Here is a 26,407-nt window from a genome sequence, read left to right as displayed (position 1 = left end):
TTTTGTTTCATTTTTGTTGTCATTTTCTTTCTTTATAATCTTTATAAGAGACATGTGGAGATGCTGTGAGACTTATGCATTTTAGTTTCGGTGCATTCAAGTTAAAAGAGATAGTTCACCCAAAAATGAAACTTTTGGTGTCATTTATTCTCTATCAGCTTCTTCCAAACCTGTTTGACTGTTTCTTCTGTGGAATTCAAAAGGGGAAACAATAGCAATCACGTGTTCATAGCCTATAATTGCGTGGGAAAGCGTCGCCGACATTTTAAAAACATTTTGTAATGTGTAAATGATGACCGACTTTTTTTTTCTGCGGCAGTCTCTTCATTAAGTAAAAAATCTGGCCTTTACAAATATAATTTCTCATAGTTTTGTGTCTTTCTGACGCCTCATGTCTCTCATGATGGTTCTCAGTTCTAGTCAGATTTCATGTCGTTCATGATGACTGTTCAAAGGCTGCTACGGTAAGATAAAAAGCGAAAGTGAAAAACATTTCAATCAATATTGTAAAATGGCGAACAACGTAGGAAAATTGTAATTATTCTGTAACGCCGTTCACTAAGAAACACCTTGTACCCGCCCGCAAATGACGCGGGAAGAGAATCTGATGCTACGTGCATTCTCAGCGGTTTTCAGTTCTAGCATAAAGTCACTAAACCACCTAAAAAACAACTTGTACAGAACGCTCCCTAATGGTTATGTTTAGATTATTATTTTGCAACCATAAAATAACGTTCCCAGAACGTTGCAAAGTAGTTATTTTCAAATAGCCTACAAAATAACTATACAGAACGTTCCCTAATGTTTATTTTAGGTTATTATTTTGCAACCATAAAATAACGTTCACAGAATGTTGCATGGTAGTTATTTTTAAATAACCTAAAAATAACTTTTAAGAGCTTTCCCTATAATGGTTATTTTTAGGTTATTATTTTGCATCCATAAAATAACGTTCCCAGAACGTTGCAGAGTAGTTATTTTTAAATGACCTTAAAAAGAAATAACTATAGAACGTTCCCTAATGGTTATTTTTAGGTTATTATTTTGTAACCATAAAAGAAGGTCTCTGGACCTCAGTTTAAAAACCCCTGTATTAGATTAAGACCTGCTGCCATATGCAACAAAAGGTTCACGTTTGACTCAATTTACTTTCATTTTGTTGGGTATTATCACATGCGTTAAGAAAAAAATACTATATTGTTCATGTTTGTTTGATTTTTATAATCAAATATAATTTCATACAGTAAAAAAACAACCAGGATAAAGGTCATTCCGTCACAGTAAAAAAATAAACTCACCCTAGCATACAGCATTTAATGTCAACAAACAACTGAAAAACACTGTAAACCTTGTAAATAATTGTGCGTCCATAAACACGAAAATGCCACAATCAGTTTCGTCACTTCATACTCGTCTCTTTTTTTCTCTAGGGGTAAATAAGTTCACAGACGGTCTCCATCCACCAGAAATAAAACAGTTTCTCTGGCTTTATGAAAGGCCGCTCAGTCGTTCACTGACTTCCCAAAGCTTTTTGGCCACCGCATCGTCTTTGGCTTTGGCACTGACTTCCTCCACAGCGCAGCATGAGAAATAACGTCCACTGAAATGCTCAATTCCTTCCTGAACGGCACAATGAAGAGTTGTTTGGGCTCCGGTGTTTGGGTCCAGGAACAGCAGTCTAGCCACTGGCTCAATGAACACTTTCTGCCAGAGACTCACATGGCGGGAGAGCTCGGTCTTTACAACACCTACAAAAGGGATCATGCAATATTAAGCGTTTGTTTAACCCAGTCCCAGTGATTCTCTTTTACTTTTTTGAATACTTTTTTGGTCATGCTCCCCTTTAAACCTTTAAGAGAAAACTTTTCATGCGTATTGGCCGTTCATTTACACGACAAGGTCGTTTTGGGTGCAATTTTTTTTTAAATGATACCGTTTTTGTCTCTGTGTAAACTACAAAAACACGAATTTGTGAAAACGGTGATGTCATGCGCATGTGTATTACGTGTTCAGTCTATAGAGGTGAAGAGTTTCTTTACAAAGTGACATCGCCAACTACTGGCCTGGCAGCAGAATTTAGTTTAGTTTCTGTGTGAATGGGGATCGTTTTGACAATGTTGTCGTCTGTTCGTGAAAAACGCAAAAGAAAAACGTTTCCGTTTTTAGTACATTGTTGTCGTGTAAACGTACCCTAAATCTAGGCCTACATGTGATAAAATTTCTGACTTTTCAGTTGCAATATGTATTCAATAAAAACTTTCGTAGAGTAATTTATTGCATTTGTAAAAAAATTTGCCTACAGACTTTTGAAGTGACAAACTATTAAAGGCCAACGGAAATATGTGATTTCGCATTTGAGTGTCTCTAGTTGGTTGTAAACACACTTAGATATTACGTACAAATAAGTGCGTATGCACGATTAGTGAACAAGACTCTCGCTGCATTTGAATATGCCAACTTCCATACTAAATATTATATGCAAAAACAGTATGACGAATTCAAAGTATTAGAATAGTATATAGAAAAACAGGGGAAAAGTACCCGGATGACCTACTGCTTCCAATCAATGGACACTCCATGGCTGTGTCCGAAATCGCCCCCTATACCCTTAAATAGGGCACTATTTGAGGGGACAGCCATTTGTAGTGGTGTCCGAAACCATAGTGGACATTATCGAGTGCAGTCATCCAATCCCGCAATGCACTGCAATAACCAGTGTACAACTGATGTACGCTCAACGGCTAGAGAATACCCATAATGCACTGTGAGGGTCGTGCTGAATGAATTCCCGCATCTGACCAGAAGATGGCGCCCACAGCTGAATCATCCCACGCCATAATATCATACAGGTATAAATTCCTTTTTACTTGATATATTAAATTGTTTAGTTAAGGTTTATCGATAGTTCAAGATAAATCTTTTTATTTTACTACTGGAGCTGCCCGTTTGCAAGTTTCAAATGACTCTTAAACAGCAAGCACAAACTATGCAAAAGCGGCAGCCCTTCCGACACACTCAATGTCCGAATCCACTCACTCGTTTTCATTCACTCCTTCAAGTGGACTATATTAGTGGAGTAATGTAGGGAATAGTGAATGAAGGCATAGGGGGCGATTTCGAACACAGCCCATGAAACCAGTTGTGAATAACAGGGAAATGACACAACTGACTCTGGTAGGTTATGTGCCAGTAAAAACATGGCAGATGTAATACGTCACTCCAAACCTGTGTGACTTCTCAGTGGAACGCAAAAAGTGGAATTCACATGACATACAAAGAAATTTAAAAAATCATGCAGGTTTTGAACAACAGAAGGTGGGTAAATAATGCCAGAACATTAATTTTACTAAACTATACATATCAAGTATGATTTTTACCTGGATGAACACTGTAGCAGGTGACGTTTGTGCCCTTCATTCTCTTGGCCAGTTCGTGAGTGAACAGGACGTTGCAGAGTTTGCTGTTGCAGTAGGCCTGGAAGAACTGCCAGCTGTATCTCCCTGACCCCAGGTCTTTGGTGGCGATAAGAGAATCAAAATCAATCTTGCCCCAGCGATGGGCCATGGAGGATAGAGTGATGACCCTAGCAGCAGGACTCTCCTTCAGACGGTCCAGCAGAAGACATGTGAGCAGGAAATGTCCAAGATGGTTGACTCCAAACTCTATGCCAAAACCATCCTCAGTTAGACCATCTGCAACAAGACCTGAACAGAAAAAGCCTTTGATTGCAGTGCCATGTTTACCCTAATATTCAGATAAGTGGTCAATCAAGATGGCCAAACTTTTACCTTTGGTTCCCCCAATCTTGAAAATTTTGAACATATTGAAACAGTTTTGAGGGTTTGGCTTACCTGCATTATTGATGAGCACATCCAGTCTCGACTCAGATTTGAGGAAGTTCTCAGCAAAAGCTCGCACGGATTTGAGGCTTCCAAGATCAAGCTTCATGTACAGTATATCATTGCTTCCTGTGTCCTGAACAACAAGTCTGGGTTAATAAACACTCTAAACTCTTGAATCAGTGGTCTCAAGTGATGGTCCTCACCTTCTTGATGTCATTTATAGCTGCCTCAGCTTTCTTCTGGTTTCTGCAGGCTAGAATTACTCTTGCTCCACGACCAGCCAGATCAAGAGCGGTGGCTTTACCGATACCTGTATTCCCGCCTGAAACAAATTCCAGGTTCACAGAAAGCTGAGATAATTTTCTTACTCAGAGGTTTTGTTTTGTTTTCTATTACAAATATCGAGATTATTTTTTGTACTGACATTTTTTAATTGTTATTGTTTTAACTAAGGTTAAGCATAAACTCACTTATTAACTTCAGCTTTAATAAGCATTAATCTACTATGATAAACAGTGTTATTTTACATTTGATTACTTTATTATATTTCTTTTTAGACCATACTTGAACAGTAATGTTAGAGACCTTCCTGAAATTAAAGCACTGTGTAGGCCTATATAATGTGTATCTTTGTTTAATATAAAAAGAACCGATTAGAATACCGTTAAAGTACCGGATCGATAAGCAGTATCGGTAAGAGTAGTAACGTTAACATTTTTACGATACGATACCCATGATACATTTTTTTTAGTAAACCTGACTAAAAAAAATCAGTCATTCTGCTTCTCAAGTAATAGTATTTAAGAATGTTAAGATTTGTACTGGAAAACAAGACAAAAATAGGCTACAAGTACGAAATATTTTCCCCAGTGTTTCAGATCACATTTAAAAGAGAAAGCCAGCGTAAAGACGACAAAAACGCATTTAACGCGGCATTTTCCACAGGTTTACCATAATATGAGAACATTGATCACAAACCTCACCTGTAATAATGGCCGTTTTCCCCGTCATATCAGCGGTTCCTTTACATTTGGACTTCTTAAATAACGTCTCCACCAAGAAGACATAAAGACCAGCGATGAGAGCAGCGGCGATGATGAGATGAAACATGATTGTGACCTGCGAGATTCTGCAGGATGTTATGTAGTGCTACTCCGCCCGGCCAAGAACCTGATAAACCGGTCTGGGCTTTCTCTCCATCCCCCCGCCATGGGTTTCACCAGACCGGTTTGCGTGTGCTCAAGCAAACAATAGCTACAGTTAAATGCCAAAAGATTTAAATGCTAAATCTGTACATCTCATGTTTTGTTAACGACTGGATACGATCATTTTTAAACAACAGATCAGTGAAGCTGCCTTTACATTTATAAAGTTTTTTAGGTTTATATGAGCTGTTTTATTGTCTTTGTATTATATTTTATTTTACAAACACAGTCTAAATACAATTTTAATTCCTGAATTTTTTTTAGCAACAAATATCAAATAAACACCACAATTAAATGAACACAGTATATATAATAAACACACACACATATATATATATGATAAAATAACATTATTATTACTAAAAATGTGTATTTGAGTACCACAATAAATGTGTAGTAGTTATTGGTAAAATTTAAAAAAATGCTTGAATGTTGTTTGATATCTTAATAAAGGTGACATCACCATTCAGGCAAACTATTATGAGTCAAGTTATCACGGAGTTATAGTGTAAGGTTCAAAGAAGAACTGTTGACATCTCTTGACTTACTTTTGACACATGCAGTCCATGTGATAGTGCATGTTGTTCTTTTACTAAAGCAATCACATATTTTAACTGGGAGAGGTGACACATTCAACACACTAAAGGCCTCATCATCCCCAGACACGTCTTTACTCTGGTATGACAAAGTTACAGGATTGATGTAGTGGTAACTTTATTACGTAAAATACAAGTGATATTGGGATATTGTACGAACAATTTGTAAAACAATCAAAGAACATATTTATTATAGGAATTAAACAGCCCCTTTGTTGCGTTCAGAGCATGTTATGAACCACACGTCTTCTACACAGGCTTTTTATAAGGTTTATCCAATACGGTTGAGTCGATAAAGACAGATGCAATAAAGCTGATGCTCTCATGCTGAACCAACGAGACTCTCGCTGACTTCCCAAAGCTTTTTGGCAGCTGCATCATCTCTGGCTTTAGCAGGAACATTCTGCACTGCACAGCTAGAGAAGTAGCGTCCACTCAGGGGCTCAAGGCCCTCTTGAACTGCACAGTGAAGAGTCGTCTGAGCTCCAGAATCCACATCCGAAAAGAAAAGCAGCAAAATTGGTGCCATGAACAGCCGCCACCATAGATTGCTGTGACGACCGATGTCTGTTTTAATGGCCCCTATAATAAATAAATCAGCGTTAACTGCATATGACCTATGATACTTTATCAAGTACTGCTTTTCAGAGAATAAATAACATCTACTGACCTGGATGAAGACTGTAGCAGGTGACATTTGTGCCTTTGAGTCTCTTGGCCAGCTCGTGTGTAAAGAGGACATTGCAGAGTTTGCTGTGACTGTACAACTTCAGTAAGTCCATTGCTGAATTTCCTAAACCCAAATCTTTATGAGTGTTGATGCAGTTGAAGTCAATTTTCCCCCACGAATGGGCCATTGAAGAGACAGTCACAACCCTGCTGGGGCCACACTCCTTTAACCGCTCCAACAGCAGGATGGTTAACAGGAAGTGACCGAGGTGATTGACGCCAAAGATCCTTCCAAAACCATCCTCAGTCTTGCCAGCTATTACAAGTCCTACAAACACGGAAACAAATTTAAGGCTTTTAAACCCGATGTAAATTTCGAATTAGTTGATAATTCAAGTAACTGATTGTAACAATGCATAAAATAAAATTGCATATATTTGAGAGCTACCTGCATTGTTGATAAGAATGTCTAATCTGGATTCTTTCTTGAGAAAGTTTTCGGCAAAAGACCTCACAGACTTCAGACTGCCCAGATCCAAGTGCATATACACCACCTCTTTGTTTCCTGTTTCCTGTGTTCCAAATCAATGCACAAAAATACAGCATTAAATGTTAATGTTAATCCAGCAAACTTATATAACAGAATCACAGATTTAAAAATAATAATATGTTTTATTTATAAAGCGCCTTTCCAAGCTCAAAGTCGCTGTACAAGAAGATAACAAAAACACAGCATCAAGCATTAGTATGCATCACATAGCACATATATAAATATACAGTAACAAAACAGCAGAACACTAAACAGAGGAGGGTTGGAAATACTGTAAGCAAAGAAAGGTTTTCATTGAGATTTGAATGAGGATATAATAGAAGTGTCACGAAGAGTTAGAGGAAGAGAATTTAAGAGTTTCGGACCCACAGCACTGAATGATCTACCACCCATTGTTGAAGGACGAAAACGAGGTAAAGTAAGCAGTTTTAAGTCAGATGACCGGAGAGAGCGAGGGGGTGAATAATAGTGCAGAAGTTCAGATAAATAATTGGGAGCAAGTCCATGAAGACATTTAAAAGTTAACAAGAGAATTTTATACTGAATGCGGACAGGAACAGGTAACCAATTTAGATTATAGAGCAAAGGGGTAATGTGATCAAATTTCTTGACTTCATTGATGACTCTGGCAGCAGAATTCTGAACACATTGTAGTCTAGTGATTGTTTTACCAGGCAGCCCAAATAAGAAGCGAGTTACAGTAGACGAGATGAGAGGTTATCAAAGCATGAATTAGAGTTTCAGTATCTTTAGTGCTGAGAGCAGGTCGTAGTCGGGCAATATTGCGAAGGTGGTAGAATGCAGTCTTGGTAATAGAACTTATATGAGATTGAAATGTAAGAGACGAATCAAATGTTGCACCCAGATTTTTATCAATATGAGATGGAATTAATGTGGCCCCATCAATAGATAAACTCAGTTCAGACCTTTTTTTTTTTTTAAAAAAGGGATGAAGGATCAAAAACAATAACCTCAGTTTTATCATTATTACATTTTAGAAAGTTGCTATGTAACCAGATTTAGTCCAGAGGAAGAGCAATTATGTAAATTAGCTGAGACCATGACTATGGATAATGTGACCAAGAGGTAACAAATAAATAATGAACAGAAGTGGTCCAAGAACAGAGCCTTGAGGGACACCTTGAGAGAGAGAGAACAGAGAAGATTTGAAGTTAGGGAGATTAATAAAAAATTGTCTATCAGTGAGATATTATATAAACCAAGATAAAGCACTACCCGTGATGCCCGATAGCTGATAGCCGAGAGGTAAGTATGTGATGAGATACAGTGTCAAAAGCTGCTGTTAAGTCAAGCATGATGAGAACAGTAAAACAACAAGAATCAGCAGATATTAGGAGGTCATTTGTAATTTTTACCAATGCTGTTTCAGTGCTGTGGCCTGACCGAAAGCCAGATTGATGGGATCAAGAAGATTGTTAGCATAGAGATGAGTTTGTAACCGCAAGGCAACTACTTTTTCAAGCAGCTTAGAAACAAAAGGAAGATTACATATAGGTCTGGAATTATTCATAGCAGAAGAATCTAGCCCTGGTTTCTTTAAAATGGGAGTGACCGCAGCCGTTTTTAACGATAGCGGGACAGACCCGGAAAAAGGGTCTGCAATAGGAGATGAGACTGAGATAGGCAGCTTTTAAGAAGTGAGGTATGTGCTGGTTCTAACTGACAAGTAGATGAGCTAGTTTGAGCAATTAGGCCACTAACAGAGGATGGGCTGGTGAGAGTAAAGCTAGAGAGGATGTGCTTTATGGGCTGAGGGGAGGACCAGTTAGAGGAAACTTCTGATGAGTTAGATGAAAATGTTTCATAAATAGATTTCATTTTATTTTCAAAAAAGTGGAGGAAGCTGTTGCAGAGGTCAATTGAGCCGGTAATAAGATGCGTTGAAGGGTTAATATAAGTTTGTTAGCAGTTGAAAATAATGTCTTAGGTCTACCTTTAGCAGTGTTTATTACTGAGGAGTAGTATGCTGTACGTGTGACATTAAGATCAGACTTGTATTTCAGCTGGTGAGCAGAAATCTTGATAATGCTCTTCCAGGCCACTTTTCCTATATCGGCGCTCGAGACGTCTTCCGATTTGTTTAAGCAGTCGGAGCTCAGGTGTATACCAGGGTGATGCATGAGATGAAGGTACCAGCTTAGTTATCATAGGGGCGTGATTGTCCGAGGCTTCAGAGATAGCAGAGTTGTGAGTTGAGAGAACAGCAGAAGGACAAGAGAAATCAGAGTAAGACATTCAAGTACACAAGTAAGAATATGCATTAATGGAGTCTGAGAATGACAAAGGAACAGATTTAACAATGCGATAATTAGTAGTTTTGTGAAGAGGTTCAAAAAGAGGGAAATCAAATCTAACTGTTATCAGCTTATGATCATAAATACCAGTTTGTGAGCCAGAGATATTATTAATTCCTTAAAGGGATACTCCACCGTTTTTTTCATATTAAACTATGTTATTCCCTTAACTAAGACGACTTGATATATACCTCTCTCGTCTCAGTGCGTGCACTCAATCGCTCTGGCGCGCGGTGACACTTTGATAGCACTTAGCTTAGCCCAATTCATTCATTAGGATCCAAACAGAGATTAAACTAGAAGCGACCAAACACCTCCACGTTTTCCCGATTTAAATACAGTTACACGACCAAGTATGGTGACACAAAATAAAACGTGGAGAACGTGGAGGTGTTTGGTCGCTTCTAACTTCATCTCTGTTTTTTCAATTTTTTTTTTTTTAGAATTGCCTTTACAGGGACTTTAAGTGCAAACAAGATCAAGTGTGTGACCGCGGCAGTAAGTAGGAAAGTTGAAATGTTGTACAAGACCTCAATATAAAGTCACTGGCATTAGAACAGGCAAATGGATATTGACCAAATGGATATTGAAGTCACAGAGCAGGATAACATAAAAGGGTACAGCATAGGCCAGAGTGAGTAGTTCATTGAGATCAGAGAAAAAAATCTGACAGACGATATATCAATATGATCAGCAGAGAGGTGTGAAGCACTTTAAAGGGGTCATCGGATAAAAAAATTCTTCTGGAACCAAAAATACTTTGGTTCCAGAAGTATTTTTTACTTATATATATATATATAAGTAAAAAATACTTCTGGAACCAAAGTCGCTGAAAAAGTACCCTCAAATTGTTTGTAATTGGTCCAGAACGATCGATTCATTTTTTTTTAATCGTTTTATTCCTCTTTGTATATTTTCAATTAAATAACTGTTACAGTATCTTAGTATGCTTAACCGGGCATTTTATATGGTGCTCTCTAGAAACTGCTTCTCAAGCATTATATAAACGACGTTGTCACGTGTTCCTGTTTCTTAACTGAGCGCTGGTCAGATCAATGGGCCAATCACAGCCGTTTGTGATCATCGAATACGTTCACTTCATATAATAATATTTGAATCATTATTTTATTATTCTAGTGCTGCGAGATTGCATCTGCATATAAAATCCCAATAGATTTTAAAAAAATATCAACATTTTGTATGTCTATTAATGAATCAAGACAAGTCCTGAGATTTCAACGCAGCTCAGCAGTGAACCACCATACTTCCCCTAATGGAACTTTATTTTTTTATATATCTTAGTAGAAACGGTCCTTATCTCACAGTTACAACGACAATAGTTACAACCTGTTGACATATGGTCCCTCTCTCTCACCCTCTGGATGTCTGTGACAGCAGCCTGAGCTCTGCTTTCATCTCTGCAGGCTAGAATCACACGAGCTCCTCTTCTCGCCAGATCCAGCGCGGTGGCTTTGCCGATACCCGTGTTTGCTCCTGGAAGTAAACCAGCTCAAATGTCAATCTTATCTGTTCAGTTGCTTATCACGAACGCCTGTGTGTGGAGTGTGAACCGTCAGTGCACTAGCTGAGCTGTCACTTCTGCGTTGTGTAACACGACTAAAATGTTTTTACGAAAAGCGCAAAATCTACAAAACCTGTTTTAAGCCGACTAATGATTAAAATGAAGACATGTAACTGTTTAAGGACAATAAACAAACGCACAAAAACCGAAACACGTACCAGTCACGACCACCGTCTTCCCGTGCAGTTTGGCTGTACTTTTACATTTCGGCAGTTGCAACACCGTCACGCACAGCAGCAGGTAAAACCCCACGAGTCCTCCGCAAATAAGCAGAAGGGTAAACATATCCAAAAGAACAGAGCAATAACGGCTTTAGATGCTTGTGAAATAGCTCGGTTTCCTCTGGACTGGAACAGGAAGCCGTAATGCTGAAGCCAATCCCGCCCTCTTGTCCACATTACATCATAGTGATAATAACACTACTGCTCTGCTGCTTATTAAATCCACACTGAAATTGCATCTGGAAACTGAAGCTATTTGTTACACTGTCTGAGGAAAAATGTGAGTGTTCCTTGCCCATGCAAAACTCACTACCACACTGGCCAAGTGGCTTCTGTAGCTAGGCTTTTGAGAGAGAACCATATCTTAATATGTGATGTAATAGAAACTAAATATTTTCCATGTTTTCCACATTTATTATATTATTATTACACAGTATAAATTGGGTCTTTTTAAATGAAAATATATACAGTAGCTGCCTTTTCTATTTTAGAATGGGGGGCCCTCTCACACGGATGTTCATATTTGGGTGTCCATGGCATCTGAAAGATTGAAAACCCCTTGTTTAAATCACTCCATTGTAAAATGATCAGATTCTCATTTTATCATACACTAGATGAAAATGTTAAGTCTGGTTGCTTAGAGAAAAGTAGCACATCTTTTCTTAAACCAACCATATGATTTGTGTCATGCACATACAGGTTAGGCACTTCAATACTTTGCATTGGATATTTTTCAAAACCCTTTAGTCTAAATACTTTGCAATTGGATATTTTTCAAAACCCTTTAGTCTAAATACTTTGCATTGGAGATTTTTCAAAAACCCTTTAGTCTAAATAAGCAATAGTAATGCTAACTTTAGAAAACTACTAATCTTACAAAAGAGTGAATGAATTAGTAAGCATGACACATGAACACAAGCTGGTGGATTTCTAAAGCATGTTATTTAAAATCTGCTTTGTATTTACATAGTTTGACACAAGAAACCTGGTGAAAACTAATTACAGAACACATGAAACAGACACATAAAGGACTGAACAGCAACGAAATGGTGCACGACCGAAATAATACAAACTGGAGCACTTTTGCACACTGAATCGTGTGGATCTCTGGCTATTCACATGAATACATACACATATGTACATGAGTCTCTCTACACGTGTCAGGCTAAAGGAACACAGGTCTGACTGCGCTCCAGAGGTCATACATAAATAAAAGCATCCGTTTTTATGGGAAATAAAAGAAAATGCATGTTTGTATAAAAAGTATTGTTACTGGCACAAAATAGAACATGTTTTTGATTTCTTTACACGTGAAAACTGCTCATTGGTTCTTAGAGCTTTGAGGATGATCAAAGTTTCCCTTTAAAAATGCAAGTCTTGCATTGAGACACAAAATGTGCAATCTGCCTAAAGAGTCTTGAAGAAATTAGAAAAAAAAAAAAAAAACTCACCTCATGCAATTGTATAAACAATTAAATAATTAGGAAACCGTTCAAACTGTACAGGTCGGTGCTTGAGGGTTACGTGACAAGGTTGTGTTGGAGCGAAGGAGGCGTGGCCTTGCTCAGGTGCTCCCCCTGTTGGCCAGGTGTGGGAGTGAGGCTGCAGGTGGTGAGCTCCTCTTTAAGCGGCTTGTTGGCGAACTCTGTGATGCTAAATATAAACTGCAGGCAGCCCAGTTTGACATGGCTTCCGTGATGGAGGAGTGCAGTGCCTTCCCATCCCGCACCATTGCCTCCGATCAAACTGGAGCCGCTGTTTTTACAGTTACAGGGAGTGATGGGAGTATCGTGGGACTGGCAGCTCATAACTCTGCCCTCGGTTGTAGAGGCCACGGCCATTGCGGACGACTCCTGCTCCTTTTTCCTGCAGCGTCCTGCAAACACACTCGAGTTAATACTGATGCTTACTACATTTTTTTTTTTTTAAGTTGGCATGAAATACAAATCCACTAATTAATTTTCTTAAGGCATTTTTTCTGGTGAAATGCCAGACTTCTCTAATCAGTTCTCTAAACCAAGCTCGCATTCAGCCGAGAATTAAGTCCCCGTCCGAAATTTTTTTTCTTTTCCAATAGTTTGTTTCACTCGGATGTCCATCAAAATAGGGAAGAAAAGACCTGTCATTACTTCAGTTTCCTCGTGACTGGAAGATATAACTCACGGATAATGTTCTGCACTTTGGTGAGCAGGTTGCTGGATGGGCTCTGGCTCGTCTTCTCAGAGAAGTCACAGGAATATAATACGTTGTCAACGGTTGTCCCATGTTCGCTGTAGTTCAGCAGTTCATACTGCTTTGTATTCTGGAGGAGGAGAAAACAAATTTAATCACTCAAGAGATGAAACCTTTGCCCTTATGTTAATTGTTTAAAATAGCATACCTCATCATAAAATATACAGGCATGTTTCCCTGAAACGTAGTTACAATGCCCGTAGTTTGTAAGGCACACATCCATATCAGCACCTGCAATGAGAAAAGACAGTTGTAGGGAACACTGTAGGATGATGTATTTCCTGCAGTCACTGGATGATAATCACCTGTCCCGATGTACAGACTCCTGTAGCACATACTGACAGCCGTTCCCTTTCCCGAGACTGAACAGAACGAAGCTCTCGCCTGTACCTCCTTGCTTTGGGCTGTGAACGGAAACATCAAGAGTTCATGCGCATCTAAAGGAAACAAAAACTTCAATAAGAGAATAGTGAATACAATCTCATACCTTCACTGTGTTTCTTGTGAGCGGGTGACACGGATGAAGGAGAACTGCTCTGAACAGGAGAGGTCTTTAACTCAAAGAGCTGCTGAATCCGCTGCCAAGCCAAGAGTTTGATAAACTTCTCGTCCAATGAGCCAAGCTCAACTTCTGCAATACAAAAAAGATTTCAGAATGATTACAACATGTCTTTTGAATTTGGGTCCTTTTCTTTTCTATGACCATTTTCTCCCTGAATACATTTTTTTTTTTTGCTGTTGATGTGAAAGCTGCACAATTAATGGAAATAAAACTGAAATCACAACACAGTTTAGTGTTTAGAGACTGTTTACTATTTAAACTATTTAAAGTAAATTAAATCAACTTAATTAAATATATGTGCTGTGTTTCAAAGTGAAGTGTGGCAATGTGTTTTTACAAATACTAAAACAGTCATATTTATTTTCTTTAATATTTCTATTTAGTAGTAATAATACTTTATATTGATATAACACATTTTTTCCAAATTGAACAAGCTTACAAACAAGCACTGGAGCGTCACAATTACATTTTTCCCCAAATAATGATGTAGTCTATCAGAAGTTAAAATCCAATGCTTTGTTATAATAATGCTTAATTTAGAAGTGTAAGGGGTTTCAAATTCTTAAAGTTATAGCATCTTCTTAATCTAACCTAAAGACCAACATTGAAAGTTCCTCAGAATCAACAGTCCTCTCTTAAACTCACAAACCCACCTCCGCTGCCAGGCATGATGTCCTTTATTCGACCGGACAGCTCTGACATGTTAGGTTCTGTGCAAGAAAAGACGTCCCCCCTGCCTGCCATCAAAGAGTCCAAGCCGACCTTTCCATCTGAGAAGAGAACGCAGTCATTCAATATTTGAAAGGGTTGCAAGCCAGGTAATAATAAAGCATATAACTACACAAGTAAAAAATTTCCACAGGACCGGGATGTAGATCTCTGACCTTTTGATGCAGTGTCTGAGGTGATTTTCTGCGGTTTAACAGCATGTACTCCTGTAGATACAGTAGAGGCTGAGAGTTTTGCTGCTGCTGCTGCGTCTGAAGGTAATGGAGTTTTTTTATGGTCAGATGATGGAGTGCTGGGCTCAGATTTGACACAAGCAGGAGCAGAGACCTCTGTGCCACTACAGGGCTTTAAACTGGCATCCTCTGTCTTGATAATGGCATCAGAGTTTGTAGGTTTGGGTGGAGCGGGTATGAGTAAACCAGGCGTTTCATGGACAGCTGTCTTTTCTTGGGTTCTAACAGGACACAGTGTTCCATTGGACTGAACCAATCGTTCGACAGGGCCATTTGTGGTCTTACAGTTCTGACACATTCCATCAGTACATGAGCTACAGGAAACTTTTGGCGCTGCGCTCTGGCTGTCCTGTGAGGCAGCACTCTGGCAGGAATCTCTGAGTTTCAAATCAGTCTTTTCTGTGTGCTCTGAATCCCAAGGAGATGTTTGTCTGTTCCATAAATGCCTCATAATGCTGCACTGCAGCGAGATGACGTCTTTGAGCCACTACACCAAAGCATAAACAGAATAAGATCACTGGTTCAGAAACAATACTGAATCCAAAAGCAGCAGCAAACAGTAGGCGCCTAATACACACCTGACACTGTTCATCTTCACTGGCTAAGTGCTGCGGGACATAAGCTTCTGTAAGGCCGGTGCAGATAAGCTCCCCTTCACGGATCCCTGCCGGGGCCATCAGAGAGGGCGGGTTCTGATACTGTGACTTTATGGCATCTGGAACCTGCGAAAACCAATCGATATCTAATGAGTTTCAACAACATCTCTAGCGTCATTCACTGGTGTCATACAGTGAGTTTAAAGACTGATCACCTTCAGAGTCTTTTTGCTTTGAGCATAAGCTGACCGCCGTATTGGGGTGTGCTGCCGATGTATCCTCTGCAGGAAGTCAAGTTTGATGGCATGCTGGGATATGCGGTCCTGAAACTGGTCAAATAACTGGCAACGGTTGCTGAGGGTCAAGGTTCTCTGGCTCAGCTGTGAGGAAAGATAGAGAATGAATGAGTGGCATGTTGGTAATGGTGTTTATTCAATTTAGGATATGGAAATGCCCAAATTTAAAAGCTATAACAAGTCTTGATTTTTGTTTTATGCAAGCTTCCTTACAACCAGGTTCTGGATGTGGTTGGGACACATCCATCTGCCTGTAGGGAAGGCAGTGAGAGGCGGATCCAAACAGTCCATGTGAAACAAGAGAGGGCAAAAGTCACACTGGATCAGTGGAGCCATTCGGCAGCTCCTGTGAGAAAAAGACGGAATAAAAGACTATTCATTTTTGTCTTGATGTTAACATTAAGGGATTTTCTAATATGTCTCTAATATCAATACAGTGTGATCAGGTGGGATTTACACTACTGCTCAAAAGTTTGGGGTCAGTAATTTTATTTTTAAGAAATCAATCCTTTTATTCAGCCAGGATGCAATAAATCGACACAATGTAAATGTGTTTATAATTCAAATAAATACTGTTCTTTACAACTTTCTATTCATAAAAGCATCCTGAAAAAACACAACTGTTTACAACACTGATGATAATAAGAAATATTTATTGAGCATCAAATCAGATTTAACCCTCTGTTGCTCTTCGGTCATTTTTGATCGAAAAATTTTACATTTTTATTTTATTGTAAATTTTTTACATTTTTTCCTCATCGGAATGGTACGAAACTTGGTAAAGGATTTGGCACTTGCTGTGTGAACACACACAAAAAAAAAATCATGGACATGATTCGAACAGGTTAAATGGTCCTAAAAAAAAGTCACACTTGTACTCTTCGTGGCCAAAAACCTGCATAGGAAATGAATGGGAGACGAATTTCACGTAGTGAAAACTTTTGGTACTGCAGCCAAATAAAATCTTACTGAAAGCAATTTTTTTGAGATATTAGGCTCAAATTTTGAACACAATATGTTTAGATTTATGGCTTTGATTTTCACACAGTTTTAGAGTAAAACATGTTTTTGAAAATATATTTTTCATAACAATAAACTTAAAATTCTGTAACTTTTTTTACGTTCCTTTTTTAAAACTTTTTTCACTTCAGCAATAATCTGCCAAGTGTCATATTTGAAAAGAGATCAAACTTAAGTCTGTGCTCTAAAGCATTCAAGATTTTCGACAGTTGGAAATGAAATTTTCAGGTAAACATTAATTTCATTGAAATTACAAAGGAAAAAAAAAAAACTTCATTTTTGACCGACACGTGAAGAGGACCAGGAGGTTAATCAAATTAAAATGATTTCTGAAGGATCATGTGACACTGAAAACTGGAGCAAGGGTGGCTGAAAGATCAGCTTTGCCATCACAGGAAAAAAATACTTATAAATATACTTAAAAATATATTCAAAAAAATGCCGTTTTGGTGAGCGTTAGAGAGTTTATACTGAAACTGACTGAAGCAGAATCTTCAAAAGGAAAGTATTTTATTGATTCCTCCTTTTGCTGATTATAGTAACGGCAGAGAAAAATCCAGCAGTTCATCTGCTTCTAAATAAATTCACTATAATTATCAAATCACATAATTAGATTTGTATTATCTAAAGAAAAGACAAGGGCTAACCTAACCCTAACAGCCAAAACATAATTCAATATGCAAATGACAGCACCGTCAGTTCGATTATGAACATTGAGCCTTCTATCAGCGCAAGTCAATGACATTTTCAAACTTTAAATGTTTTATTTCTTAAAAAGTAGTCCTATTAATTAAAATAAAAACAAAATATATAATAATACTAGATCTTGTACCTGCTGCATGTGTAACACACTTTCACTGGCAGTGGAACCAGTCCATGATTGTCCAGCTCATGCTGTGGCCGTTTAACGTTCTTTCCTGATAACTCGTCTTTTCGTCTTCTTTTGCTGGTGCCTGAGAAGAAGAGAATACATGCATCACATCTTAATCACACATAATCTGTTGTTCATACAATTTTACAGTAAGATCAGGATAGGGCTGCACAATATTGGAAAAAACTGACATTGTTTTGTCTATAATTAACTATAAAAAGACATGATACTTTTCTAGTTTTTTTTTTTTTTAAATTCAGGAACTCACCAGATAACTTAAATAGCTACTGTATATTTGGAAAGAATGAATCATTCTAGAATGAGAGGGGTGATTTTGTTGTTGAGTACATCTGCAAGAAAACACTATTTCAGTCTTTCTACTGAAATGATTTCAAAATATGTCCTACACCATATTTTTTTAGTGTTGAAAAATGTTTCAAAGGCCACATTCTCACAGTTTTTTTATTTTTTATTTAATATGACTATAAAATAATAATGATTTTAATGTGATTTTTATTCAATAAAAATTATTAAACAAATTAAGAAATATATTGTAACAACACTATTATACTATAAAATAAATAAATCAATATTTACATCTTAATTTCTTCATTTTCAAACAGTAACCCATTGACTTTTATTTTGATAGGTCGCCAGCAAATAAAAATGTGCTGCCAGTTTCAGAGTGAAGCGATGAGCCGTGTTCGTTTACACACACGCAGCTCATGGTATCAGTGTCTCAGAACAGCTCGATTGACAGTAAAAGAGTCGAGCCGTTCTGAAACGCCTAAACACTGTCTCATAAACTACACATGTAGTGCATTATTTATTTAATTAAATCACAGCCTTCAAGATTTGACAATCACACTTAGCCATATCGCGATACCGATTTTATTTTGAAACATCGTGCAGCCCTAGATCCTGTAGGCCCTGTACCTGGAAGTGCAGACGTGCAGGTGAGGTCATTTGGAAGCTGGAACTGCGTGGGGTTCCTCTGCATGGCAGCGGCAATTAGGAGGTCAAATGGTCTTTTGAGTGTGTTTGTGGTATTCAAGAGCTCAGGCTCAGAACACTGGGCCTCATCCTCCACGTCCAGGAGGTCTTCCTCCATGTCATTCTGCTCGGACGGTGTGGGTGTGTCAGTAGAAGAAGTGTTGGAGTTGGGGGTCACAGGTCGGCTGTTGGGTCGCCCCTCCAAGAGCCGTACCTGAGCAACGGCGGCCCGTAGCCCTGTGCCGCCCGACCCAATGGAGGGATCCAGACGTAATGTCCCACATTCCTGCTCAGGAGATGGCGTCTGCTTCACCAGCTGACGCTCCAACAGACCGTTAATTTGCTCCTTCTTCTGTTCCCTTTTCTGAAAAAAAAAATAAAAAAAAAATATATATATATTATGAAAAAATAAATAAATAAATAAATAAATAAATAAATAAATAAATATATATATATATATATATATATATATATATATATATATACACACACACACACCAACATGCCTATCATTCTAGGTCAATGATATGTTTAAATAAAATAAAATGTTGCATTTATTTGTTATAAATACTATTAAAATGTTATCTTATTTAAATTGTAAAAGTAAAATCAAAGAAATATTACTATTGCAATAATACTTTACAACAGTACAACAGTATAAATACTAATATTTATGTCAGTCTTCATTTATTTTCTTTTAAATGATAACAAATTGACCATTGTTGACAATAATTCATAAACTATTCTCATGCAAAAATTGGATAGATAAAAAAGGGTCGAATTTAAGACTTCGCACAACATGAGTGGACACCAACCTTCTTGCGAACGCTGCAGCGATGACACATCCAGTCACCAGGGGGCAGCATTTCTCTGCTCATTGGCGGGTTACTGAGGAAATGTAAACAAAGTCAAGAGGTGAAACTACAGGCTTCATCTAACAGAGAGCAAACATAAACAGTTACGGTATGGACAGCCATTCAATACTACAATAAACGAGCATAGAATGGCAGACCAGCTTTATACTCCAGTCTACTCTGAGTGTGTCATTCAAATGAAGCAAACAAAATCAAACATGATACTACAACTTCGGCAGCTTCTAAAGCAAGGCCTACGCTAAACATGAATACAAGAGATATACCCAGCCTGCACAGAGAAGCTAAATCAATAGCTTACTCTGTAAGGAGTTTCTGTTTCTCTAATGCACATGCAAACAGACTACGACTAAACGCTTCTGTTCTACAGATGGTTTAAAAGAAATCAGCCATGAAGCTCGGATTCTATATTACTTCAACAACTGGGTAAAAACATCAAACAAATAGAAAACTGTTTTAACTTTCTAATTTGCCACAGTTCTTTCAAATAACTTCAAGACTGATTCATCTAAAAACACTAAAGGCCCATTAAGAGATCCATTTTGAGGATCAATCCCAGAAACTCTATTCGAGACTACACAAACGAAGGTCAGTGTGGCAGATTTCCCGGGGCCCGTGGGCCGCACAGAACCAGCTGCATGTGTTTCTCCTCAAACACACATGGAATCATTTCAGCTCGCAAACACAAAGAATGAACAATGAGAAAATAAGGAGGGGAAATCGAAATTCAAACATCCTTCTTTCAAGCTGACAGCAGCACAAAGTGAGTTTAAAGTTGCTATGAAATGGAAATAGCGACAGATCTTTTCTTCCATACTGTGAATGTAATGGATTATCGAAAAAGAAAAAAAATGTAGGGCGGTAACTTGGTTCTATGCATCGGCTGTTGATTGGATTTTGAGATTTGGGAGCTGCACTCATAAGTGGAGGCAGATGAACGTGACTTTTTTTTTTGCAGGGTTTAGGCGCACTAAGTGATTGCATAAGTCCTGCATATATCATCAGAGAGAAGTTTGTCCTTTATAATTCTTTTAAAAAAACAAGCACAGACGAACTGATCACAAGAAGACCTAAAACATGCATTTAGAAAAAAAGATTTCATTTTCATTTCACGTCGACTGTAGTAAACAAAGCCGAGCGATCACAGATCTTCAAACATCTGACAAACTGACTGAGATGATTAAGGAAAATCCATCTCAATCTCAATCAGATCTCTCCATAATGGAGACGTGATCGTGGGTGGCCTTCAGATGCCCGTAGTTTAATCATTATTTCTCAGCTCCCTGCTCAAGAAACACCAGATAAATAAACCACAGCCTCTATAATGTTCCATCTGAAGATGTAAGAAGAAACATCAGCCAAATCTGATGAACATCTAGTTGTCACAGCAAAAAATGCAGCACAAATTATTTCTGCGCTCCAGCTAAACCAGAATCACAGTCCTGGTCCTGGGCCCAATTTTGTCCCAGCTCCAGCATCACACACACCAGCACTGTAGATGGAAGGCAGCGGGGCAGTGATCACAACACAGCAGGTCCCCTCCTTCCCGGCAGCTGTCGCAGGTGTCGTGATTGGTGGCCCTGCCGGCTCTCCTGGTGCTCCTGTCCGGTTTCCTGGTCCTCTTCTCTCCATCCTCAGACTTGGGCGGCGCCAGCAGAGTCTGGATTTGCTGCAGGAGAAAAGCGAGAGAGGTTCAGAAACTCATTAGTGAAACATCTGCACGCGTCTTACATCACATCAGCCGCTCAAACCATTGTTGGGCCGTGACCGTGAGCGCGCGCACGTACGTTCACGTGAAGGGAGCCTATGGATGACATTAGTGAGCAATTAGCGGCTACATTGAGAATACTAACCAGGCAGTAACGAGAGGAATAAACGGGTGTATGAGTGTGTTTGCCTTACCTCCATCAGCCCGCCGGAGGTATCCAGATCGTACACGATCGTCGGGGTCTCCATTTTACCCCACATCAACACAGGCCTGGACTGTTTCTGACTCCCTTAGCCGCTACACCCCGACTCCTGTCAGCTGAGTAGCCTCTGACTTCTATCAAAATCGCCTCAGAAATCCCGCCCGTGTCTGATATGGCTCCGCGCGGGCTCTCCGTTAATCGAGCAGGCGCGCGGAGGCCTCTATCCCCGGTGCTGTGCGAGACTCTGGCCCGGTATGAGAAGGAATAATAAAGACACAGCAATTATCACTAAGTCCATGATGCGAAGACGTCAAACATCAAGCCCCCCGAAGAACAACTCCTCCGAGGAACTGGCAGCGGCGAAAAACAGACGTTTTTCTCCCGGTGAAAGAGCGACTTAACGGCAGAGCGTCTCTGTTGTGATGAAGGAACGCTCGCGCTAACTGACGCACAAACCTGTGTGCGCATGCGTGGGCCAGTTTGTTGAGTTGGGAATCCAATTCGTTTAGAGAATCGGTTCATTTTGGCGAACCGGTGCAGTAGAATCAATTCACTGGTTTGCCATCACTGATATTTATTATCTAATACGTGTTTAATATTTATGTACTATTCAATATGTAAATAAGTATTTTACAAAACATTTTAAATACTGTCGTTTATGACTTATTGCATTGTTTATGGTCATGTCACACATATCACAATTTTATAACCAAAGTTTTCTCTAACAAGTGATAGTCATCCCACAAATAAAAATCGAAATAATTTTCTCACCCAGAATGTTTGGCAAAGACAGCCTCAGTCACCGCCATTAACTTGCATTTTTCTTCTTTACAATGAAAGTGAATGGTGACTAAATCTGCCATTCTGCCATTATTCTTTCATAACAGAACAAATAAAGTCATGCATCTAAAATCAACATGGGGGTGAGAAAATTATGACAGAGGTTTAACTTTTGGGTGAACTGTGCGTTGTTTACATTCGAGTGTTTAACAAACGCTTTGCGAATCGGTTCGAACGGATCTTTAAAAAGAGCCGGTTCAAGACAATGATTCGTTCGCGGTCAGGCATCACTACCCGTCAACAGTGGAGCCATCTTGCTGTTTTCCTCCGTTTATAAAGCCTCTCCGTCGATGGGATCATTGTGGGAATCTCTAGTATATCTTTTTTTGTGTTGGTGTGAGGAGCTTGTTCAGTACCTCAACCAGTGAGGGTTAGAAAGCAGATGCTTTTATCCGGTTTGTTTACGTGTTCGAGCTTCTTTGTATTGTGAGGGAATTCTCTGGCCTCTGATTGGACTGTTTCGTCGCCGGCGTAACACGAACCAATGCGCGTAACGGAAGAGATGAAACAATTTTTTTTATGACTAGGTATAAAATCATCAGTGAACACTGAACAATGGCGGTGAATTCATTCATTAATAGTTATATATGTGTTACTAGATATATCCTATAAATATTTATTTAAGTTAATATTCATATTTATATCCATATATATTCAAAGTATATTATAATAGAATATATATTCTATAATTTTATATAGCATATATATATGCTGTTAAATAAATAACTGTTGTCTTGGTCAAATAAAAGTTTCACGGCTACACACAATGCATAATAAACACAACATCATACTATAGTTTTGGACAGTTTATTTACAAAGTGTTCTGCAAATAAGCCCCCATGCAGAGACAGTGTGTTATACATAGAGAAATGGCTTTATCACCATCACTAGTGCAACTGAAGCACCACTGGATCTCAAAGACCCTCAGACACTCTCCCACCTTCACACTCTCAGTCTTACAGGTTTGCTGCATGTGGGAGAAAACAGTTTCCATCTCTGTTGTTCCTCAATGTGAAACCAGGAACCTTCTTGGTGCACTCTGAAATAGTCCAACCTCAAGTTGTGAGCCTTGGGATGTTTTACCGGACAAATAAAAAAGTACAACACAAACCTCAGGCTCTAATGTGCTACAGAAATAACACCCTATTGTCCACCATAGTGCAGGCAGAAGTCTTAGAGAGAGAAAAAAAGTACATTTACAGGAGCCCAGCAGAAAAAGAGGAGAGATGCCAAAAAAGACAGATGGATTTTACATACACACCTCGTATTGCCTTGCATCCTGAAAAGATAAACAAATAAGATTTCAGAACAGTACAGTGGTTTCTCTTTGTCTTTTTGTCTTTATTCAGAGCCCCCTTAAATACAACTGGTGATCCAAGTTATATTTAAGACAAATAAAATGCATTTCAATAAAAAAATACAAAGCTTTGGAAGTCATATATCCTATAGAATAGCTTACATCTTTAATTACACTACCATTCAAAAGTTTAGGGTCAGTAAGAATTTTTTAATATTTTTGAATTAAAAACATCCATATTGTGAAATATTGTTTATGATTTTAAAAACTCTTCTGTTTGAATATATTTTTTTATGATTTATTCCTGTAATGGCAAAGCTGAATTTTCAGCATCATTACTCCAGCCACACGATCCTTCAGAAATCATTCTAATATTCTGATTTGCTGCTCAAGAAACATTTATTATTATTATGAATGTTTTACTATTATTTTTATTACATTTTAACTATATAAAAATTCCAATGTAACAGTATTATTATCAATGTTGAAAACAATTGTGCTGTTTAATATTTTTTGGAAATCCTTATGCATTTTTTTTTAGGATTCTTTGATGAATAGAAAGTGAAAAAACAACATTTATTTGTAACAGAAAACTTTACGTAAATGTCCTGATCAATTTAATGAATCCTTGCTGAAAATAATTTATTAAAACAATGTTACACACCATAAACTTTTGAACTCAGACATGTTTATGTATGTATAATGCAATAATGCACAACTTAGCAAATTCAAGAGCTTCATTAGTATCCTTATTTGAATCAAAAGAAAGGAAACATGAAAACATGAAACACAAAAATGATGAATGACGTTAACATAAAAAATAAGTCCTGTGAGAGTCATGAAACAATCCAATCAAGTAAAGGTAATATAATTTAACTAAACATTAATAATTACACAATCATTCAAATGGAATTTGGTCTGAACTTTTCACATTCAGAAGATAACAGTGACATAATCCTGGATGCTGTATGATTAGGAGATGCATTTTTGGTTAATATGAGGTATTAACCAGTATCAGAACATCCAATTAGAGAACATGTAGAGTGTAAACACACACACACACACACACACACACACACACACACACACACACACACACACACACACACACACACACACACACACACACCATCTGCTGAGATTTAACTACCCATGACCCATGGCTTCAAGCCTAAATGATTTTTTACATCTAAAATGAATGTGTTCATGTTTGTGAAGGGAGTCTTTCCTTCTCCACTGAATTGCATTACCCTTTCCCTTACCCTTTCATGTGCATGTTATGAATATACAGCAGCATTTTTGAACTTCTTTGAAAATGTTAAAATGTTATTAATAAAAAATAAAAATGTATTAAGAGTCCCCAAGAAACGTTTTGTTTATGCAACAAGCTCATTAAATCATGAAGATAGTTTTATGATATACTGTATCTGGTCCTAAGTTCTTAAGTAGCGCCATTACATGGTACTGATACTGCTACATTATAAATACTGGCCTTTAAAATAAAATGATATGTCTCTGTTTGCTGTTTAGCCATATAACTGTTCAGATCCCTTTTATTTGTTCTGCGGATCAGGTCAAAGTAATAGATGACAGGTGGAATGATGGAATGGCAGGGTTGATCAGGACAGGACGATGGTGTTGTGAGATCCCACGTCTCTGAGGTTCATGGCATCCATACTTACTCCCGTCTCATACACGGGGTTGTCAAACGCAGATTCTTCAGTCATGTTGTCGTACGGTGGAGAAGACGGCCCAGGGAGCTGGATGGTCTTGCTTTGAGCTCTGCAGAGACACAACTTTATTAGTGGAAAAACAAACCCCAAAACAATAAGCACCATGTCATTTTCCCTGCCCTTGGGACTTACATTGAAATGCAGAGGAAAAAGACCAAGAGGAGCATCAGCACCACTGCAACAGGAATCAGAACTGCGATGGCAATGTTGACCCCCTCCACATCAAACTCTGAATCGGCAGCTATAATGTGGACATATTACAGAACATTTTTTTATAAGAATCCCCCGGTTTCACAGACAAGGCTTAAAGGGTCATGTTTTAGCTGAAAACAACTTGCACTGATATATCTTAAAACCTGTCAGTGCTATTGTTTTGTCTCAAGATGTACATCAGTAATGTTTTTTCTCTAAAGCACATTCATAAAAGCTACTTAAATGCCTAATTGAACTAAAGCCTAATCCCTGCTTAATCTAAGCCGTGTTTGTAAAGTGTTTTGATAATGCTAAAATAGTATTACCCTTCAGCCTGTGTTCCTCAATGTTTCTCGAAGAATCTGAAAAACACCAGAAACAGCTTCTGAGACACTTGAAGCAATGTCATATAAGATGTGTGTCACGATGAGGACATTAAGAGTGCAGTTCCTACCTCTGCACATAGGAGGCGCACCGCTCCACTGAGAGGGATGTCCCGGGACGCAGTGGATAGTGGCTTCACCCTGAAGCACATAACCTGAACGACAGGTGAAGCTCAGAGTCTCTCCTGCCTGGAAGAAAGCTTTCTCTGAACTCTGGATGGCCGTGGAGGGAGCGCCGGGGTTACTGCAGGGTTCATATCTCTCAGCTAAAGAAAAAACACAGATCAGTCTGCTGGAATGCATTGTACATGCTGGAACGCAGTAATCCTGAAATCCACTAGATGGCAGTAGAGCGTAAGAACTGAAGTCAGAACAGATCAGTTTAGGTTGCATTTCTTGTTATGCTGCTGACCGATACTTACGGACACATTTAGGCAGTTTTTCACTCCACTTTGGGTCTGCGGTTTCTCTGCTGTAGCATGTGAGCACTCCAGGGCCAGAAAGTGAGTATCCTTTGTTGCAGATGTACTCCACAGACGAGCCCACAGCGTAACGAGAGCCGGTCACCAGTCTGCGGCTGTTGTCCACTAGTCCCGGATCCTCACATGACATAACTAGGCAAATAGCACAAATAAAAACACATAGGAGAAAATGAAAAATCACAACAC

The 26,407-nt window shown here is 38.6% G+C and overlaps 4 protein-coding genes across 4 annotated transcripts in view; all 4 read right to left on the bottom strand.

Moving 5' to 3' along the window:
* Window positions 1–39: 39 nt before the first annotated feature.
* Window positions 40–5,044, bottom strand: dhrs13a.2 (dehydrogenase/reductase (SDR family) member 13a, tandem duplicate 2). The gene is made up of 5 exons (XM_079861796.1): window positions 4,826–5,044; window positions 4,046–4,164; window positions 3,852–3,975; window positions 3,378–3,704; window positions 40–1,748 (listed from the first exon to the last, which is right to left on the bottom strand). The coding sequence occupies exons 1-5, from the start codon at window positions 4,950–4,952 to the stop codon at window positions 1,489–1,491; spliced, it is 957 nt and encodes a 318-aa protein (XP_079717922.1). The 5' UTR covers window positions 4,953–5,044; the 3' UTR covers window positions 40–1,488.
* A 700-nt stretch (window positions 5,045–5,744) lies between these two features.
* dhrs13a.1 (dehydrogenase/reductase (SDR family) member 13a, tandem duplicate 1) lies at window positions 5,745–11,303 on the bottom strand. Its single transcript, XM_079861797.1, has 5 exons — window positions 10,918–11,303; window positions 10,553–10,671; window positions 6,761–6,884; window positions 6,314–6,640; window positions 5,745–6,225 (listed from the first exon to the last, which is right to left on the bottom strand). Exons 1-5 carry the CDS (start codon window positions 11,042–11,044, stop codon window positions 5,966–5,968), a joined length of 957 nt encoding a protein of 318 aa, XP_079717923.1. The 5' UTR covers window positions 11,045–11,303; the 3' UTR covers window positions 5,745–5,965.
* Window positions 11,304–11,548: 245 nt separating this feature from the next.
* On the bottom strand, window positions 11,549–21,756 carry phf12a (PHD finger protein 12a). The gene is made up of 15 exons (XM_079861794.1): window positions 21,287–21,756; window positions 20,872–21,053; window positions 19,328–19,400; window positions 18,456–18,876; window positions 17,481–17,601; window positions 15,842–15,974; window positions 15,548–15,712; window positions 15,315–15,458; window positions 14,659–15,223; window positions 14,428–14,544; window positions 13,700–13,843; window positions 13,518–13,616; window positions 13,361–13,443; window positions 13,144–13,282; window positions 11,549–12,856 (listed from the first exon to the last, which is right to left on the bottom strand). The coding sequence occupies exons 1-15, from the start codon at window positions 21,350–21,352 to the stop codon at window positions 12,501–12,503; spliced, it is 2,808 nt and encodes a 935-aa protein (XP_079717920.1). The 5' UTR covers window positions 21,353–21,756; the 3' UTR covers window positions 11,549–12,500.
* A 1,171-nt stretch (window positions 21,757–22,927) lies between these two features.
* The window catches only part of sez6a (seizure related 6 homolog a), a 41,984-nt gene continuing 38,504 nt past the window's right edge, over window positions 22,928–26,407 (bottom strand). Inside the window, exons 12-18 of the mRNA XM_079861412.1 lie at window positions 26,162–26,353; window positions 25,811–26,005; window positions 25,683–25,718; window positions 25,297–25,405; window positions 25,114–25,213; window positions 23,396–23,413; window positions 22,928–23,306 (exon numbers count right to left, since the gene is read on the bottom strand). Of these exons, the coding sequence (XP_079717538.1) occupies window positions 23,262–23,306; window positions 23,396–23,413; window positions 25,114–25,213; window positions 25,297–25,405; window positions 25,683–25,718; window positions 25,811–26,005; window positions 26,162–26,353 (695 nt within the window). The 3' untranslated portion in view covers window positions 22,928–23,261. The remainder of the gene's footprint in view (window positions 23,307–23,395; window positions 23,414–25,113; window positions 25,214–25,296; window positions 25,406–25,682; window positions 25,719–25,810; window positions 26,006–26,161; window positions 26,354–26,407) is intronic.

The sequence above is a fragment of the Squalius cephalus genome (assembly GCF_949319135.1).
Source record: "Squalius cephalus genome assembly, chromosome: 24".
Lineage (NCBI taxonomy): Eukaryota > Metazoa > Chordata > Actinopteri > Cypriniformes > Leuciscidae > Squalius > Squalius cephalus.
Note: the sequence above shows the minus strand (reverse complement) of the source record. Positions and strands in the feature narration are given on the sequence as shown.

Coding starts and splice junctions, on each gene's coding strand:
- dhrs13a.2 (XM_079861796.1), bottom strand. CDS start 4,952: ATGTTTCATCTCATCATCGCCGCTGCTCTCATCGCTGGTCTTTATGTC. Junction 4,165..4,825: donor GAAAACGGCCATTATTACAG/GTGAGGTTTGTG, acceptor AATTTGTTTCAG/GCGGGAATACAGGTATCGGT. Junction 1,749..3,377: donor CTGCTACAGTGTTCATCCAG/GTAAAAATCATA, acceptor TCCCTTTTGTAG/GTGTTGTAAAGACCGAGCTC.
- dhrs13a.1 (XM_079861797.1), bottom strand. CDS start 11,044: ATGTTTACCCTTCTGCTTATTTGCGGAGGACTCGTGGGGTTTTACCTG. Junction 6,885..10,552: donor CTGTCACAGACATCCAGAGG/GTGAGAGAGAGG, acceptor TTTGGAACACAG/GAAACAGGAAACAAAGAGGT. Junction 6,641..6,760: donor CATTCTTATCAACAATGCAG/GTAGCTCTCAAA, acceptor CCGTGTTTGTAG/GACTTGTAATAGCTGGCAAG.
- phf12a (XM_079861794.1), bottom strand. CDS start 21,352: ATGTGGGGTAAAATGGAGACCCCGACGATCGTGTACGATCTGGATACC. Junction 19,401..20,871: donor GCCTTCCATCTACAGTGCTG/GTGTGTGTGATG, acceptor ACATTTCCTCAG/TAACCCGCCAATGAGCAGAG. Junction 13,844..14,427: donor CATCATGCCTGGCAGCGGAG/GTGGGTTTGTGA, acceptor TTTGTATTGCAG/AAGTTGAGCTTGGCTCATTG.